This window comes from Cupressus sempervirens, chromosome 4 (assembly GCF_028749045.1).
Source record: "Cupressus sempervirens isolate cs-2001-9-10 chromosome 4, ASM2874904v1, whole genome shotgun sequence".
NCBI lineage: Eukaryota > Viridiplantae > Streptophyta > Pinopsida > Cupressales > Cupressaceae > Cupressus > Cupressus sempervirens.
This window is the reverse complement of record NC_143121.1, coordinates 578,354,342-578,375,348: the sequence shown is the minus strand read 5'-3', so window position 1 is coordinate 578,375,348 and position 21,007 is coordinate 578,354,342. Positions and strand designations below refer to the sequence as shown.

Below are 21,007 nucleotides of genomic sequence, written 5' to 3'. Positions count from 1 at the left end.
AAATTGGTTGTACATGGGACCAAAACATGTCACCTTGCCCAATAGCGCTTATAAAAAAGTTAAAACCCAACTATTTACACTAGCTATGCAAACCAAGTTAACTACAAGGACCCATTAACAAGATGGGAGAAATAGCCACCCTAACAACCCAACTTCTTTTTCTTGATTAATTTTTCGATCACCTTTCAGCAAAATTTGGGACAAAACAAGGGGCTATGTCCCTTTCATTGTGACACGTCAGAAAAGAAAAAAGGAGCTTTCTTTCCAAGGCATGTTTTTGACATCACAAAATATGTTGTTTCAACTTTTAAAATGCTTTCCTCGTGCTCTAATGTGAGCATAACATGAACAAGGTGGTAAGCTGAAGTATGTATTATGAATCAATGGTTGTTTCGTAACCTAGTTTAAATGCATAGCTGCATGATTAATCATTGGGAATCAATACTCATGTAGTAAGGAGCATTACAAGTTGTCATTCCCAAGTGCAATCCAAACCCTAATTGGGAATTTTTGGACAAATCAAGTAAGTCCCAATATGGAACATTACAATTTTGAAGACGAGAATGCTGCTAGCTAAGATCACATCAATGCTGCAAACTGAGTTCTCTCAGTATGGTAAAATGGAAATATTTTATGTATTTGAGGAGTTTTTATTATTAAATGTTATTTATGGCCTTTTTTGGAAGATTGTAACATATTCTAAAAGGATGTTTTTGTGATTTGTTCTTGTTGTGCCAACAACATTTAACTCTGTTGCAGACATACTACAATATGTTCTGTTTTATTAGTATAATCTACACCAATTCTACACAGGATTAATAATGTTTTCCAAAGTATTTCAGTTTGGTTGTGCTGGTGCATGCAAGTAGCAGCTACAATTGTGTGGGCAGTGTTTCTTGTGTGTTATCAGCAATTTATCAGTCTTTTTTTTGTGACAACGTTGTTCTCATCAACATTTTGTTCAGCATCGTAGACTCCCTTTTACCATTGTGAGCATGTATTCCCTGCTATATGATATTATGAATTAGTTCATTGTCTTGTAGCAGTGCTTATTTATGATCGTACCTATTATTATAGTTGATTTCAGTAGTTTCTTATCTTTGTCAAGTTGTACTGAATTTCCTAACTACTTTGTAATCTACAATGGTAATACCACCAAAGGTTTATCATTTGCATGCATTTTATATAGTAGAGCTGGTCAGTTTACCACGAATTATTATAGCATTGTGCTAGGGCCCATTTTGGCATTGAATAAATTGACTTTATCGACACTTTTGGTGAGTGGCTTGCATTGTACTTACATAGTCCACTGGAGAGGGGTTGATAAGTTTGCTCAAGCCCCTATCTATTTTGGGCAACTTGCCACCATTCATCTTCTTGCATACAACATAGAGAGAAAGTGGTTGATGCATTTATGCTCTCACCTAGCCCACTCTGGGATCCAGGTGATTAGAAAGTGTGGCAGCATGGCATATGCATCCATATGGCATTAATAAAATCTAAAAAGTATAGTAGGTTGTTGCACTATTCAGAGTCCTAAATACCATCATGCAATCTCCTGTCTGCTAATGTACATCTCTATGTAGCCATACGATTGTGCTTTTTTTGGTGCCGGATTCCAACACTCATGTAACAACAGTTTTTTAATTGTTTGGTGGTTGTTCCCAGCACTAAACCTCTCTTTTGAAGCCATAGAGTAACTTGGCAACATATTTGGCACCATTCAAGTTCACTGTAAGGGCTATACAGAAACCTCCAAATGGAAGCTGTTGGCTGATTAATGGATTGTGGAAAACTACATCTTTAATTTGATCAAATATTAATTTATTGTTGCTGTTCCTTGCCAAAATTTACTGATGTTTCTGTTGGAGTAATGTGATGACCCCCTTTCCCAGGATGAAGTTTGATAATAATAAAATTAAAAAATATAAGATCATATAAATATATAAGTGAATGATAAAATATAATTAAATAACAATAATAAAATTTACACAATTATAATTAAAAATTAGATAAAATTAATTAGTAATATAAATATATATAGTTAATATATGTAATTATATATAGCTAGCTTGATAAAAAAAATATAAATATAAATAAATATTGGATTTCATCATATTATATACATATGTATTTATATAAAGATCGATATTAAAAAATATTATCATGGGATATGTTATATATAATAAAATATATCATAATATTAACATATTGAATTGGAAACCATAAAACATATATATCAAATATTACTAAATAAGATAATATAAAAAAATTACAAATGCAATCTGTAAAATATATATGTAAATACTAAAACATATATAAACTCCAATTAATACCAAGCACACTAAAATGCCAAGTCAGCAACTTATGAGTCACAAACAAGGGAGAGTCGTGACTTCTCCCACCAGACACAGATATATGAAGGGAGAGACACAGCCAAGGATTGGGATGTAAGGAACAAAAACCAAAAGCAGCCAATGAGAACTTAATACTGATATAGTCAGGAAAGGACAAAGACAGCATCAAACATTCAGACTTATTTTTCTAGGCAGGGATTAAAGAGTTGGAGACATAACAGGAACCAAGAGAAAAAGACAAAATATAGTGACCAATCAGGGACAGGGATGAACTCTAGTCAGCTGTCCAAAAAAACTCAACCTCTCTAATAAAAAACTCAGTCAATAACCACTCTGCGTTAACAAGGGGAATATAGGATTGAACCCATTGCATCCGTTCAGCAATTATATTATTCGCAGAAGAAACTGATATCTCCCAAGTCAATAGAAAATTCAAACAGCCTTATCAAAGATTCAGTCAGCATTCATAACATCTATTTGTACAGCTCCAAAATTTTACTCATCGCACCAGCATAGTATATATCCCATCTGCAAGCCAATCAGGAACTTGGCTTTCAATATAGCAGTATACAGTCAAGCCTACCTCTCGTGAACTCCACAAAACACTTGGAAATGAAAACCATCGGGAAACATTATCTGGATTGGCACAATAATTTCAGATTGGGGAGGAAGATCAAGATTTGAGCTACTTAATACCTTGTTTAATTCAGAAAAATCCATCAAAATAAGTGATATCAAAAGACATATCAGAAATTCAACCGGGAGATATTTATTATACTAATAAGTACAGAAAGACTTGATCCTCAAAGATTGGAAGATATTCTCAGAGTCAAGTGGCTAAGAACAAGAACATCAAAAGGAATAATAAGAAACCTTGGAATATCATAACAGGACTGACTTTTCAACCACTCAGTAAAAGAATCTTCATTTTCATCAAAGTGCAAATAAGAACGAAAGGAAGGACATCCTATTGACTGTTATAATTCTTAGGAAGGAATTAAGGGAGAAATTAGGCTCTGAAGGAGAAAGCAACGCTTAACACCAGAGGCAATAATTAGGGCAATATCTAATTATTTAATGAATTAGTGCAATATCTAGTTATTTAATGGATTAGGGCAATATCTAATTATTTAATGAATCAGGCCCTATAATTATTTTATTGACTTGAGCTAAACTTGATGCTTTTTTTATTTTATTTAATTAGGCCAATGATATCTTAAGAGGAGGCCAATGATGGCTTAAGAGGTCTCACTGATTATGATTGTAACACTTGGCACTAGCTAACCTAATCTTTCTTTAGGGTTCAGCCTATGTTGCATTCATCCTTTCATAGGGATTAATTCAGTCATTTGTACATATCTTTTTGTGCAATCAATACAAAATTCTCAGGCTGTGTTGAGCAAATTATTCTTGCTTGATTTTTCTATGTAACAAGTGGTGTTCTTGCACAGGGTTCTTGACTTGTGAGGTTGAATCAACAACTTTTATAGTTTCTTATTATAATTTGCTTTAGAATAAATCTAATTGAAGGATTTTGAAATGGGGGGGAAAGACCATATAGTCATTTTATGTTCCACCAACACAAAATGTTACTTATGGAACCATAATATTTTTTGGCAGTTAGCAAAACCTCCACTCCATATTATTCTTTATCTATTAGAAAGGGACAAAAGGTTTTAATAAACAAGGATATAACATCTGAAAAGAATACAATGAAGTAAATGACTATAGTTTTTACACCTTTTTTTACATATGCGCTCGAATAAATACATATAATAAATTTCCTATATGTATCAAAGAAAACAAAATTGATATTATTAGACTTAAACTTTCATTTCTTTTATTTGCCAATTGAAGCAATTCTTCGGGTCAAGAATTCAATAAATCGTTAATTTTTCATTAATTGCATTGTCGTGGATTGCCTGGTTGGCAACCTTTAGACCTTTATGTCATTGTTCTAAATGTCGATTATTCATATAAAATGTTGTTAACAAACATATCTGATATTATCAATTGATTTGAGATTTCTAGGGTTTCATAATCATATTTCATTCATTATTATTGTCGTGTTTTATTATTGTTATTTAACTAGGATACCGATTCGTCTGGAAATGTAGAGGCTTCCGCATCGGATGCGGACGGATGCGGGATGCGGCTGGAAGCCTTGTGGATGCTGGCCGGAAGCCACTTGTAGGCTCCCGGATGCGTTTGGAAGCCAGTATCCAGCTTCCAGACACATCCGGGAGCCTACGGGTGGCTTCCGGCCAGCATCCACAGAGCTTCCAGAAGCATCCAGGAGCATCCACGGGCCCAGCTGCATGAAAAGTGTAAAACTCATTCATGTTATTTATCTTTCCAGCATTCATGTTATTTATCTTTCCAGCATTCATGTTATTTACATGCTGCTTATCTTTGTTATATATATACATATATGTTTTCTTTAAATGCCAAACTTTGATATTGCTAGTGCCTAGAATATTTGATTATTAAACAGTATGTAGATACAACTTTGTTTATGATGTATGATTCTTAATATTTGCTGCTAATCAAAATCTTTGACCAAAAGTATTCACGCAGACTGTATGTCTTTACTGGGTCTTCAATACTAAATACTCATCTCAGTTGTTATATATTAATATATATAGACATATATTAGTATATTTGATATTTCTTGCATTTCTTTGCATATATATATATATATATATATATATATATATATATATATATATATATATATATATATATATATATATATATATATATATATATATATATATATATATATACACGTTCCCTCCCGCATCCGCATCCAAAAAAAATAAAAATCCCCGCATCCCGTATCCGCTTCCGGAATCCGCTTCGGAATCCGCATCCGAATCGGTAACTTAGTTATTTAATGATTTGATGTAACATGATATCTGATTGCTAGGGTTTCCAAATCAATTTATAATGTTGTTTTTCATATTTGTATTGTAGTAGGATTTAGTTTGTTGAATGTTCCCATCATTTATTTTCAGTTTTCTCTGATCAGAAAAATTGAAAAATTACATATCTTTTAGGGCTCTTGATTGAGGACTTATTAACATATGCTGAAATCTACGTTATCTATTGAAAAAATAAAAACCAAAACCAATCCACGTTGTCAATATAATCTGTTTTATATTGTCATTATTGTTTCTAATATATATTCTGTATTCTGAAACATCTGATATCTGCTTAAATATGGTAGGTTATACCCAATCGCTGATGTTAACATAGTCAATCAGTGGTGAAATTCATTAGACAGACAGTTATCTCATGTTTTGAACTGCATTTGACAACTTCTAAAGTAAATCTCTTTGATTTGATGTATTTCATGGATTATATCCTACCTCCTTGCTTCGCGCCAGATATTTTGTCGGTGACATTTCCCAATCATTCGGCTCAGCTAAATTATCAAGAGAACTGCAGAACAAAGAAACTGTCAATTGTTTTACAGAGTGCAGTTCAACATGTAACATACTAGAAAACTACATCTACATGAAAGCAAGTTAATTTTCATGAATAGTGCCTGATAACTGCACTAAAGGTGAACTCCCAAGTGAAGAAGTGCTTATGGTTCAAACTTAGGCCTAGCTCTAAATCCCTTTCACAATGCATGCCCACATACATCAAATACGTTAGATACATAATTACAAAGGAAGGGAAAACTAGTAATAGGACAGGAGATTAGGACATGTATCATCACATATTTTTTGATTAAAAATGAGAGATAGACATTGTAGGCAATAAAATATTTACTGATTAGATTTTGGAAAAGAAAATATTGGCCATATGATTCCAAAATGTAAAATGCTTAAAAATGAAATGACGTACATTTTGAAGTATTGAAATAAATGTCAATGAAAATGAGCATTAATTATACATATTTGATAATAATCGGCACTAAAAAAATAGTTAAATTTCAAACCATAATCAGCTGGAGGCAATAAATGGAAACTGGGATGGCAATGCCATTTTTTAAAAACATGGTAGACAAGTACTTGGTGGCTATATTTTCAAACAACTGATATAAGTTCAGTGCACATAAACATCTTAATTCTTTTTCTTGTTTTTCTTTTTACTTGTGTTGTACTCATAGGAATTTTGTAATGTTTCAAGTTTTCATGTTAGAGCTTCATTTTTTCAGTCAATTCAAAACACTGTGTCAAGATTATTGTCTTGTTAGTTCTGCCTTGTTCTGTTGTTCGAAAACAAATTAGTGGAAGTTCTTTAGAGGAGAAATCATAGAGAGATGCAATCTAATCAAGAACTGGGGAACATATCAAGAAGCCCAGACAAGGTTCATGTAGAACAGGGCAAAATATAGATGAAGACTTTAATTTGGAGGCCCCACCTTTCAATTGTGTCAATTCTGCAGATTTGACTTCTACAAAGGAAATGTAGGAAATGTTTACTCACTTTTTAGTCTTGTCGCAGATCTCAGCCCTCTATATTAGCTTTAACAAGCAGAGAGATGCTCAGGCTTTTTTCTGCTAGTAGTTTTCATTGATGGAAATGCATAGCAGTCATATTTAAAATTAAAACCCAAACATGTTTAGGTACAGCTGCATGAAGATGCGTCTAGATGAAGGAAAAGTTCTGATTTAAAGATGTGTACATTTGAAAGGGTATTTCAAAGACCATTAAATGGTTATATATAAAGTCAAGACATGAAATTGTATCTACAAGATAGAGAAGAGTAAAACCCATTGATCAGTGCATGTGTAAGGATAAAGGGCACAGCTAAAATAAGACTTTTTATTTGAAAATCAAAAGACATGTTTGCACTAACAGATGCATGTCTAGCATCTTAAGGTGCACTACACTAAGAACAATAATTCAAAAAAAGGATTCAAAACAGCTCTACAAGTGCATGACTACAGGCAAAGACATGCCTCATCAAAGAGTTTATAATTGAAAGTTCTGAGGTCCAAAGAAAGATTTGTCTAAATAGTCCATGATCTGAGTCTAAGGTTTGTGTAGAAGCACGCATCTAGTAAAGAAGTGTGCACCTTTAAAATGATTCCACAAACCTGTCCAAGGAATAGAATGAAGACCAAAATCAATTGATAGGTGTATGCCTAAGGGATAAAGGGAACCTCATTAAAGGAAAATATTATGCATTCAAAAGTTTTGCAGATTATGAAATAACCTAAACAAGTGTGATTAGTGTATCCATATTTATTGGTTTTGTTCGTGTACAATACTAGAGAGACTTGTTCCCTTTTGGCACTAGAAGAGGGATTTGGACCCTCTCAAAGGCTAGTGGCCTTCTACAAGATAGTTGCTCATTGTGAATGGAGATTGGAATTTGTTTTTTTATGTGGTATAGGGATTTGCAAGTCACTTGTCCAACAGTCACAACATACACTGTTCTGATCAGTTTGGTGTAGCTTAGATAGGAGATTTGATGGAGTTGCTTCTGATTGATGTGGTAAGGGGAGAATGTGAGATTTAGTTTTCCTTCATAATCTAGGAAATAAGTTATACAACATTTAAATAATCATGTTAATAATGTTTCATATTATTAGTAGTTGTTAGGAGTTAATTTCCTATACATAATTAATAGATGGATTGGGAAGCTTGTACAAGAAAACACAGCTTTATAAACCAATGTAATGTAACCTCAAGTTGATATAGTGAATTCCTAATAAGATTCAATGATAGATTAAATAAAGAGCCAAAGTCTAAGCGAGAGGAGGTTGAGTTACAAAAAATAAAATAAAACAAACAAATGATGCAAAGTGCAAATAACAACTATTCCAATATTTAAAATAGGAAAAGATACAATACAAAGGGTTGCCTACAAATATATGTAGGCCTCTAAGATGCCTAAATCAAGGAGATCGTGTTCAAAGATCATGAGTTTAACACACAATCCAAACTAAGAGATTGTAACACCTCTCCCATTTGCATTTTGCATGCCATTCTAATGGATGTGACTTTGATACTCATGTCTATTATGTGATGATCCCCATGAGTGGTCTAACCGTTGCGGTGATTTGACTTTTCATTGCATCAGCAGACTGTTTATGCATTATTTCTGGTTGTCTGAACCATGATGCTTTGGCTGGTTGTGTACCTGATTCAATATGCCTTGCTTAGGTTTTGTATGTGTACTATTGCTCCTATGTGATTAGCTGAGCTGATCTTGTGACGTGATGATTATCCTCATGCTATGCTTTTATGTCCCATTGTGAGACACAATTTATATAGTTGTTTATTGTGACAATTCCAAGATAATTGTTGTGGTCTGTAATAACCCTTACTGGGTCTTGCTTTGACAACACTAAATTTATTAATTATTTAACTGTTTTGATATTTTGTCAAACATTTGTTAAGCAAACTCTATGCAATTGTTATGCAGGTGAATAAACAACTATGTTTCATGCTTGGAGTTTGTTCATTGAATCTTTAGACCACTAATAGCAAGATGCTTAGTGGAAAGATAGTGTTCAAAACGAATCTGCTCCCATTTATTGAATTCAGAAATTAACCTTTATTTTTACCAAACTCATTATGACAATTATGGACTTTGAACAAATATCTAGCTGGCGGAACTGAAATGAAATTCTATAGCAACTTTATTCATATAATTCAAAAGATTTCTATACAGAATTTGTTAGCAACTTGAAACCTGATATGAATTGGATCAATACTCCAGCTGGGTGGCTAACTGTGCATGGATTTTTCTTCACCTCCAATTGTCAACACTGCTTTCTCATGCATCCAAATCAGACCAGTATTAGAAACGCAGGTCTTCATTGTATTTGCCAGCTAACCAAAGTTGCACAGTCCTCCCAACATTGCAATCACAGCTCCCTTAAGATCATACGCAGGCCACAAGAGATAGGCCCCAGGTCTTCAAAACAAATCGTAGGCTAAAGAATTCCAAACACTGGGCTTAATGGACACACCCACAAGCCTCTAGAAGGATAGTCCAGGCCTCTGACATCGAATGCAGCCTTTCTCTTCTCAGTAGAAGACGACCCTGTAAACGAACAGCTGCTGCCCAGAGAATTAACGGCAGCCCTCAATGCACCCAGCAATCTCTCTTAATGCTAATCACAGGAATCTTATACCAGGCACATTTTATTCAATGCAAAAATGCTGCAAAATGAATGGAATGCAATTCAAATCGATTTCCCAATCCTGAACCCAGGAATCCAACCATCTATCAATTCCTTTTCAACTCTGTTAAAAACCTTCAGCATCAGATCTCTTCTTATACACAGTAGGAAACAGTAAGGAGTGGAGTTAACAATTGCAATACCACAGCTGCAATTGCACAGATAATTCGAGGAGAATCAGACTGCAGGCAAGAAAACCAAACCCTTATACTTCAGCAAGGGTACAAAACCACAAACTCAGAATTGTCACGAATACAACAAAGGCAAATAGATAATCAAATAATTGGATGCTTTTTCCAATGAAATGAGCTCATATTTATAATCCCTTATTGGCAAAAGTTTCTCAAAAGAACTCAACTCTAGAAACTTAACCAACACAACTCTTTTAATAACATTATTATAATAAAGTATCATTATAATAATGTGACTTTAATAATTAATTAATAAGTATGATCCTGTGTAATAAATAACTACATCCACTGTGGGCGACGACCAACTGCTAGAGCCACCCACTACACTACTAAAAATATACTTACTAAAAATAGTAAGTCTACAACTAAGACCCCCTAATCACCCTGTCATCTCACGAGAGTCGCTATAATGAACTGACCCAATTATCCGCAGAAGCTCGCCAAAAATGGAGACATTACAGTACTCCCTCCCCGAGATTGCTTGTCCTCAAGCAATCCAACATGACACTGAAACCTCCATCAGGATCCCATAAGAAGCATACGTCATCACTTATCCAACTACATGCCAAAACAATCATTAAAGCCAATAACATGACCTACAACATAACACCCAAAACTTGTGTTGATGATGTGCAAGTCAAGACATCAGTAGAAGACAAGTCCATAGGAAATCGCAACACACTCTCCTCCACTGTACCTGCCCAACCATCCTGCAGACAATCCAACTTAGGCACATACCAACTCTGCACCCGATGCAAATCCTAATCATGTGAGTCAAATATAAGACTATATACACATAATAGTATAAACTTTATGGGCACTATGATCATCCCAATCGTCATCCTCATGCTATTGTGCCGACTCATCCTCACTCTGATTAGTGTAGATCCACATGCCTCAGTTCGCTGCCCCCTTCGGCCTCGGAGCACAAGTATGACCTTTAGAGAAAGGCCCCTTGCACCAATGGCAGAGTTGTCTCGTCCTCATATCCTCTCTAGAAGTATCATCAGACTTTCCCACTGCCTTCCCCTTATCCTCAACAACTAGGAGGGACTCCTCATCAATAGGCAGAGGAACAAAAGGCTCCGAAGCAACCTTGCCTTGAGAAGATGCCTCTAAGTCCATGCTTTCCTCATCGCCACCTGTAAAAAAGATGGGTCCAATGATTTCACTGAACCATGGAATATCTCAGTCAATCCCTGTATAAGTAACATCACTCGTTTGCGTTCTGAGACATCATAGACCATAACTGAAAGTCTGTGGAACTCACTGATGTAACTCTCTAATCCACCAAACTGCCTTAGCTGAGCCAATTCAGGGAAGTACACCTTTGGATCCTTCCTATCAAATCTCTCGATCAGGTGATCTACAAACTCATGATAGGAAATGATCTGATCATGCCACAAAGGAACTAAGTTCCATACTAACACGAGGATGCATCCCCCTATTTTTGTCCCACGTCCCAAAGACGAGGACGCACCAAGGACTTGGGGACTTTGTTCCCCTGTCCCCAACGGCGCCACCAAGTTTTGCCACCTCCACCATGGATGGGGGGATGTCCTAGCATTGACTATTTGCTAATTCAACTACTTATATTCAATGTTCGTATAGTATATACAACCTCCCTGCATCCCCCACCACCATCCCCCCATCGTCCCCAAATTAAGGCCCCTCTGTCCTACTGTCCTGAAAACTTGTCCCCTCGTTTTGGCATCCCCTCGTCTCCCAAGGTGGTGGAGCTATAGAACTAACCCATGGTACCACCAATCATGGGCAGCCCTATCCACATGTAGCACTCCAAATCTGATAATGTCCACCTCTAGCATAGGACGCAAATCGAAATAAATATCGAGCTTATGGATCCAAGCTTGAGTTGAGTTGTGACTCTCTTGTCACCATCAAAGTGCTCCAATGTCATCTTACTGGTAACTTCTTGTAACTGTCTATCAAGGCCCTTGTCTCTCAGGTGTCAATCTCACCCTAGAAAGCTCCCATTTCTGAGTCAAGAACCTATCAAAGTTCAAATGCTCTTTAGTCATCTATGGTAAAGCATCCCACTCCTCAAAGTGTGTCACCGTGTCTTCAAGAAAAGGAGTGCCCTCGGACTCCACATTGACCCCATCTACCTCGGTTCTCAAAAACGTGGGCCTTTGTGGCCTATCATGAGTGCTAGTATGTTGGTTAGCTCAGTCAGCTAACTTGCCTCGATCCTCAACTTGAGCCCGGTCTCCATATCTATATCTATCATCATCTCGAGTTCTATCCTCGACTCGATATCTATGAGAACCAATAGAAACATCTCGAGCCCTCTCCCTACCCCATTCCCAAGGGAATACTATCTGGTGCAAACTGTCAAAAAGTTGTTGCAGTACACCTGTCATCTACTGTTGTCTGGCTGCCAAGTTCTTGAATGTTTGTATAGCCTCTCTATCGATCTCGAAACTTGCGTTAGCATCTCTAAATCCTATGTCAGCTAAACCACCCGAACTACCAATACAACCAATCTGTATCTCAAGCTCACCTTGGGTGGAGTGGTACAGCTTCTATGGGTATAGTGCATACCCGATACAAATCTCCTATCATCTCCTATGATACTAAATAGCATAATGATCAAATTATCATCGCACATTGAAATTTGAAATTCAAAAATATACATTTTGATGCTAAATCACTGATGTGCAATCAAAAAACTTAGAACTCTGAATAAATATCAAAAATGTATCTAGTATCATCTACTCCACAATGTTTTGATCATTTGTCTCAAGGTCTTTAGCTATGATGTCCAAATAATCATCACTCTCCAACCCATGTTCTTCTAATGGTAGTACAACTAGGGATAATTCATTAAGATCATCTAGTTCAACCGCTTCTTCCACCATGATTGCAAGATCTCATTAGGTGCAATTAGGTCTCATTTTGTTGACAGATCCTCTGTGTATCCAAGATCAACATGAGGGAGAAGGTGACGTGAGTTATGAATGTACGCTAGGTTATCTACTTTCTTTGACCCCAATCAATTCCTCTTTAATGAATGAATAAAACCATAAGTACTCCAATCCCTCTCACTAGCTAAAGAGTTAGCTACTTGTGAGAGCAATCTTATTGCAAATGATTGTAGCTTAGGAGTTTCACCTCCATGGTTCCACCACCATTCTATAGGGTCTTTCTTTGAGTGTGTATCATATAAAGCTTCCACTGAAGTAAAATCACCTTGCCCCCGTAAAAACTTATTCCATTGACTCCTTATTACCAAAGCCTCATCACCTCAACCATAAATCTTTTCTATTGCAGCCCAAAATCCCTTCATAGCTTCTCTATCCTCATATAGAGCCCTCTTATTGGTCTTCTTTGTATTAGGTCATTTAGGATTTAAGGTATATGCAACACAATGAAGGGGTGTGTTAAATTTATTCCATCTTCCATTAGTTTTTCTTCTAATAAAGGATATAAATAAGGGTCTCTAGCATCTATTATTTTCTTGATTCTTTCACATATAAAATTTATTTCCTCATAAATCTCCCTCAAACATCCCTTATCTGAGTCTACAGATTTGAACATCTCGTGCATGGGCCTAATAAACTCCACAACAAATCTAACATCACCCAAAAGTGATCATCAAGAAGTAAACTTCTCACCTCAGTTGTAGTATATGATGTAGATTGTCTCCAAGACCATGTATCACTAACCAAAGTACAACACAAACCTCCTTTGTCTTCACAAAGGCGGTAGACAAAGGCAGTCAATAAGAATAAAATAAGATACAAACCGTATATGAGAATGTTTTAAAAGTCCCACTCTGGCAAATTTTTGATAAATTGGTTATGTATGGTGATTGCAACAAATGAACATCTGAAATTACCTGCCCTTTTCTTTTCATTCCAAATTTCTGAGACCTCGCAAAGATCATGAACCATGGCGGCAAGTTGGCAACCCTCCACTCCTAGCGGTTCCCAAGGGCAGACTCAAACCTCCTCTAGCCTCAGTGACTACCCCTCTGTTCTAGGGTACTTCTCATTGGTCGTGGGATCCTAGCTAGTTGTCCTTGCTCTGCAGTTGTCTCTCTTTTTTTTCTTTTGTGTCTTCGTTGCTCTTTCTTTCCCTAGGCACCGTAGGGTGTTCCTGTTGCTGATTGTCTCATTCTTGTAACCTTCAATCCCTTAGACCTTTGGCAGTCTCTTGTTGGACATTAATAATTTATCTTATCTTTGAGATTTGAAATCCACTGGAATTTGTCAATATCTTTTAGTACATTATTTAGCAAATGCACACAACATAGTGTCCAAAAATTATACCTATACCTTTTTTGCACCATCAAACATGTTGCTTTACAAAGAGGGGCAGTGTTAGTAATAATTTGCACTCCATGTGATGCTCCCACCTCCTCAATGTTGACAAATAATTGGTTATGAAGAAAATCTGCATTCTTTTCTTGCTCTCTGCAGTTTCTTGCCTTCAGGGAATAAGGCCTTTTGCTACATGTTACCATAACATCAAGTAGGAGATGATTCCTAGTATTTATCCACCCATCCATTACTATAATGCAACCTATTGTAGCCCACACTCTTTTCAATATTGTCGTTTGTTGTTCTAATGGAAGTTTTTCTTTATTGATTAGAGTAGTGTGGAGCTTTCTAGATCCGGGTGTCTTATACCCTACTGGTCCATTTTTGATAGGATGGACCATCTCTCCAAAGAAAGGTGAACAAGCAACATCAGATGGTATTCCATTTGCATAAAAGAATTTTACAATTACTGCATCAACTAAGACCTTGCATATCAAAAAGTCTTTCAATAAGGTTTGAGCTGCCAATATGCATTCTATCGTGCAACTGCAAAAGTTGTGCTACTATGGATTTGTCTCTATTGTCTCTCTAATCTAAGAATGAGTTACAATAATTCTCCCAGCCATTGAAGCATGAGAGAGCTAACATCATGATATAATTTCTCACCAGCCGTTTCTTGATCCCTCACAGCCTGAAGATATATTGCCTCATTTTCACAAGGCTCAACTCCTTTACTAGATATGCTAAGGATATGAGCCTTCACTCTCTTGTAAGTATTGTCATTCCTTTGGACAATGTTTACATTTGATAGTGGTTGTTTTGCCTATACCTTTAGTCCTAGGAACATGCTCACAATACTTCCACTATGGGTGTCTTCCCCCACCTGACATTCTACATGAAAAAATAAAAAATATTAGCAAATCTACTAACTGGTTCAGGTCTGTTAGTATTAACAAAATGAAAATTATAAAAAATTAAATTTTAAAATAATATATTTGAAATTTTATATTGATTTCATTGTTAAATAAATCAATGTTCTGGAATTGTTCACTCATTTTTTTTAAAAATTATTAAATTAAAATTTGTCATTCACACTATTGTGAATGCTTCCACATTTTGCAGATGGAGGTCTGTCGACAATCATGTATGCAAAATGTGGATTCATTCACCCATAGGTGCGAATGCTTATTGCTTTCCACATTTTGTGGAAGCAAATGAAAACAAAAATTGTAAAACAAGCCGCAAAGCCAACTAAAAACAATGGAAAAAAGGGAAAAGCAAATAAAAACATGGTCATTACTTATCACAGCCAAATGTGAGTGATGGAAAAAAGTTCAAGCCTAGCTCCAAAACACCCCAATGTCCAGTTATGGCCTCCAAACACAAACTCTCAGTCCAAACACAAAGTCATCAGGCTGCTAAACTCCTAAAATGATGGTAAAAAATGAGCTATTTTGTTTTTACTATGCTTTTTTCTCCACAAACACGCAGTAGACATCAAATTTCGAGGCAGGAGACTTGGAGATGCTAGGAGACTTTGACACGAAATCTCCACCCAATTTTGAAGACTCTGGCTATGTGCACAGTGTCCAAGATGCATCTCCATATCCGAGATGCATCTCAGAGGGAGTAGATGCATCTCCCTGTTACATTGTTTCAAACCTAAACATCATTAAAAGGAAGCCACAAACTCTATCATTTCCTATCAAATATAGCATTCATGTTGGCATGCTGGACTTTATGTTGTTTGTGGAGAGATCTTTATATTGGTTTTGAAGCTCGGAATTACATTATATTTTTTCTACTCTTTCTGCTTTTGTTTTGGTTTGCAGGGTGGCTTGAATTGGATAGTAATGGCAAGGCACATTCACCCTATGGTGTTACTGTTTAAGACAAGTGTCTCAGACACACTTTTTCGATCCCTAACCTGGTTACGCTCAGTTGTAAGAAGGCAATTTTTGAAGGGGGTGGATTTTGCAGCTCAAGTTTCCAGAGCACTAAACCGTCAAATCACAGAAGACTTTATCAACAGATTAAGCCATCATGTTGCCGACCCTACAGATCAGGATTGGATTTTAAACAGAATCACTCCTTCACGAGATGTTCATCTTCTTGCAGAAAATTTTGAGGAACGGATACAGAATTTGAGTGAAGCCGCAGTGCACTGGCAACAGCCATTTTATTCCCCCTCCTCTCTGATTGTGCTGATATCACAGCTACTAGGCAGGATTTTTTGGAGCCTGTGGTTAAGAGATACAGGAGGAGGATGGAAGTGCTAATCTGGGCCCTTCCTCTCTAATAATAGGTGGTGATGTCTGTGTTTTCTTTTGTTTATAGCTTATGGCCTTATGCACACCCAATGTGTCTGGGTTTTTTTATCAGAGGTTTTATGTAGTAAAGTCAATCAGGCCTTTTTGGCTTTTACGCATCTATATTTTTAGGCTATCTTCATATGGGCATCAGCCCCATTAGAATACGCAATTAAGTTATTAACCTATAGAAAGAAAAATATTATTGGCTCTTTACTCATTTCATGGTCTAAGAACAAAAGTAATTTGCAAGGCTCAAACTATGATCTAAATTAGGAGGCATCATGTAGCTGACTGTACGACCATGTTGGGGTATACAGTATTACAAAAGTGATACCATGTTAAATTCTCAAGTGTCAAAGGATTCTATCTCTATGCATGTACCTCGGCAATAATGATGACATATGGAGAGTCCTAGCACATATCTCATGTTGATGCTTGGACATGTGCGAAGATGCCCAATCAGAAATATAACTCCTCCATCCATTTGTAGTTGTCTATCTTTCATCTTAGCAACTAAGGCCTTGTAATCATCAGAAGGTTGTCTATTTTCTTTGCCCCATTACTTTTTCATTTCTGTTCTAAGGGTCATGAACTATTAGTATAACTATAAACCATAGGAGGGGGAGAGAGAAGTCAGATTACATGATAGTCAAAAAGCCCAGAAGTCAGAGTCCTGTGGATGTCAGTTTTGTACACTGAGTTTGATATTAGAAAAAGAGCATGTTTAAGTACCTCTTCCAAGTACTTTATGCATTGATTTCAAAAAACAATCAAGAATGTCATATTTCCACTTTTCTATGTTAATGTCCACGTGGATGAAGAAAATGATAGCATCTTGAGACTTCAGCAAATGATAGCATCTTGAGACTTCAGCATATACAGAGTCTGCAAGAATTTCTGTTGGCAATCTCTTCCCTGTAGATATTTTTTGCATACCTCGGTCAATTTCTACCAGAAAATGATAAAATATTCAAGATCACCAATAAAATTATTCATCGGTTTATTCAAGCAATCTTGATTGTCGCTTCTCCACCTCTGACCTCCGCCTAGTATAGCCTTTACACGAGCATGCAAATCTTTTATGAAATAACTGCTATAATGGAATATTTGCAATGACATTGTCTCGTGGTTTTAGATTTCTTCTCTATAGAGAATGGAGATTGAACAGTTTGTAAATTTTAGATGTTCTGTTTACCCTGCGAATAAAGAAAAAAAACCTTGATTAGATCACCAATAGAATTATTCATCAGTTTATTCAAGCAACGTTGATTGTCCCTTCTCCACCTCTGACCTCTGCCTAGTATAGGCTTTACACGAGCATGCGAATTTTTTATGAAATTATTGCTATAATTGAATAACATTGTCCAGTGGTTTTAGATTTCTTCTCTATAGAGAATGGAGATTGAACAGTTTATAAATTTTAGACGTTCTGTTTACCCTGCAAATAAAGAAAAAACTAAAGCGTTCTTAAGGTTGCTAAAGGTCCTCACTAACCTTTTTTCCGTCACTCTACTAAAAGCTTGTTTGATTTTGTAAATGACGGTTGCCCTTCGTTGTTCATATATATATCTTTGACTTATTAAATGACCACAACCTATGCTAAACACCTTGTAGTCATATAACATATATTGATAATGAGAATAGAAATTACTAGAGAATGTCCGAAAACCAATTTGCATTACAATATCTAGCATTTGACCGACTGCTTCTCTTAGCAACTGACCTGTACGTCAGATATGATTCAATGCTTTACCTCTTTCTAGATCACTTCCCCTTAGATTCCATTTAGGATAGCTCTGAAACTGCGCCTTGAATTCCATTCAGCATACATATGAAAATGTATACTCCCGTGTGCCTCTAAAGCATCAATATCATTCAATATAAGTTTCCACAACGTAATTTTTTTCTTTTTTAAGATTATGGGTACAGGGGAAGTGCTTCCGCTAACATGGAGAGAGCTTTTCGAGGAGTCTAGATATCCGGAAAGTGCCGCCACTAACACCGGGGAGGTCTATTATAATGGATTGAGGGTAACCCAAAAGCGATGCCACTAGCACAGAGTAAGAACATGACTCAAACCTGTGCTAATGATGGTAAGCTCTCTGGGACTACTTGTAAACCAGGTCCTCCGGTTCTACTCTTGTTCATAGGTGGTTCAGTTTACCTCATATATGAGAGTGGCTTCTGCCGTTGATAATCTTGGTATGGATGCCTAAATTAGTAAATTCAGTCACCTGTCTTGGCCATTGATTATTGTAAACTATTCTAAAGGTTACAGTGCATAAGCACGGTTGCTTGATAAATTACTGAAGCATTCATGTTTTGTGATCAGCAAAACACAAGACAAAAGACAAACAAAATGCATCGCATAAAAGTTAACAAGTCAACTTCCTAGAGGTGGATACAGAGCATTGTTACCATCTTTATTAAGCACGGAAACTATTTGACTAGACCTTGGTACACCATCATGTAATTTAAGATTTTTAGAGGGTAATGAGCTGACCTTGTATATGAGTAATGCCCAGAAGTAGAAGTACCAACACCACACTTGTCTGAACCATTCATAAACTTAACATGTTCATCTTCTCTGGCAGAGAACGAGGAAGAGTAAGAGGAAGATGCAGACATGGCCATTAGATTCTGGTCTATGGGCAGATGGTTTGGCTGTGTGAAAATGCTCAGCAACTAAAACAAATGAAAGCTTGCAGTAGAATGGGCATCAACATGCTCACTATACAGTCGATGTGAATCGTGATTATGAATGTTCTGTCCTTGGACGAAAAAGGTGCAGCCTAGGCAGACTATGTAGTCAACCATGATTGTAAATAGTTACGTTGGTGCTGCACATGTTAGGTGAATGATGAATGTTGAAAGGAGTGTAATGGACCATCTCATTTTACTTTGCTTTAGGGGAGCCTGGCAGCGGCAGGTCACAGTCATCTAACATTACGCTTCATTCCCGCTAATGTGTGCAATCATATCAGTTATCTAAAGTTAGCTTCTAGTCTCACGTGTGAGTGTACGGAGATTTTATAACTGGAGGCTTGGGGTTGATTAGGAGGTCCGTGACCTCCCCAACTGTACACAGTATAACATCATATATTATTTTTAATATGTGTCGGGCTGTAATTACTATTTTATAAATGTGGTTAAAAAGGTAGTTGGTTAGTTGATTACTTGTTTATGGGTAAGTTCTATATAATAAGATTATGATTGTTTGATTAGGAACCGACTTTTATTAGCTATGATGTGAAAGACGGAGGTGGAAGACTTACAGAAATATGGAAAGAAAGAGTTCCTCTATTTTATATTTTTAAATTGTTTTGGTAATATTTAGAGTGTGAAAAAAAGTTGTGCATTTAGATGAACAAGAAACAAATTGAAATGAGTAGAAGGGTCACAATCAATGGTATCACCTTTCAGGTGAACGAGGACACCATAGCTATGGCGACGGGCCTTGACATAACTAGTAGGAAATAACAAAAGATTGCGAAGGGTGACGGATGAAGCTAATCTGTCTAGTTTTTTCAGAGGTGACGAAGCCCTGGACATATCATGATGGTTTTCGGAGGGACAAGTTATCGGAGCCCTGGGATGACATGTGCCTAGTCATAATGAAGTATCTCACCCTAGAAAGCAAATATGGTGTGTATTATTTTTACCATTTCCCTTTGCTTAATCACTTTCGTAATAGGGAGTTACTCTGCATTCCCTTTTTTCTAATGCATGCCCTAGAAGAGATGGTTATGGATGTCTAGGAGAAAAAAAAGAAAGGGGCTAATTTCACCATTTTGTACAAGGGCTCATGTTTCGTTTGTTTTAGTTCCACATGGCCCTTTGCCCTCCCAGAGTCATAGCCATTGATAATTTCCTCCCCACTGGTGCCCCCCTTCGTCTTGAGTTTGTGGGTGGTAGCTATGCCCCTACTCCACAACCCTCACCATGCCAAACTTCGGTTAAGAGTAGGAAAAACAAAACCCTAGTTTTGGAGTCAGTTGCCAATAAAAGAGTTAAAACTAAATAGAGGGTGGAGGTGGAGATTGGGGACTCAAATGATGAGTGTTGTGGGAATAGAAGAAGATTAGGTAGACTTGCTAAGACCAAGGATAGATTTAAACAAATGGTCAAACGCTCTCAGGAGGAGGAGGAAGAGACTAATTCAAAGGAGAGTGTTAAGACCTTGAGGGATGATAAGGAGAAGTTGAAGGAGGATATTGATAACAAAGAGGAGGACAAGTAGGATGACATGGTTGATGGCACCTGGGATTTTGAGGTAGAAAACCCTACCAAGGACCCTTCCCAAGACCTCACTCATATTTTTGCCACTTTCACTCTGTTATCTGTCGCTAACTAGACAAACCTTAAGTCTGACAAAGCCTCCCCTAAAACTATTTATTCCCTTATAAAGCTTGATGGTTTGAAAATCTTAAGGGCTCTCATTAACATTATGGATGTGCAGGATAAGAGGAAGTCCCATGTGAATTGTAGTAAAGAATTAAAGATAGGTACTGCAGAGGAGGTGATTATTACTCCTAAAGACCTCTAGGAACTAAAGGATTGGTGTCATGCGCTAGAGGAAGGGTTCACCCTATTCTCCAAATTCACTCTGAAGGTGACCCATGCAGCAACGACCACTCTTCAACTGCTAGCTTACGACGACGAGGAATGACCATGTCTATGCTGACATCAAAATGACAATTTTTAAATAAATTT

At 36.7% G+C, this 21,007-nt stretch overlaps 2 protein-coding genes across 2 annotated transcripts in view; one reads left to right on the top strand and one right to left on the bottom strand.

Moving 5' to 3' along the window:
* LOC149562523 (uncharacterized) overlaps positions 1-16,475 on the top strand; it is a 45,504-nt gene extending 29,029 nt beyond the window's left edge. The window contains exon 3 of the mRNA XM_089826001.1: positions 15,815-16,475. Within this exon, the coding sequence (XP_089682127.1) occupies positions 15,815-16,261 (447 nt within the window). The 3' untranslated portion in view covers positions 16,262-16,475. The remainder of the gene's footprint in view (positions 1-15,814) is intronic.
* LOC149562522 (uncharacterized) overlaps positions 1-20,065 on the bottom strand; it is a 48,101-nt gene extending 28,036 nt beyond the window's left edge. The window contains exons 1-2 of the mRNA XM_089826000.1: positions 18,798-20,065; positions 5,729-5,801 (exon numbers count right to left, since the gene is read on the bottom strand). Of these exons, the coding sequence (XP_089682126.1) occupies positions 5,729-5,801; positions 18,798-18,928 (204 nt within the window). The 5' untranslated portion in view covers positions 18,929-20,065. The remainder of the gene's footprint in view (positions 1-5,728; positions 5,802-18,797) is intronic.
* Positions 20,066-21,007: the final 942 nt, after the last annotated feature.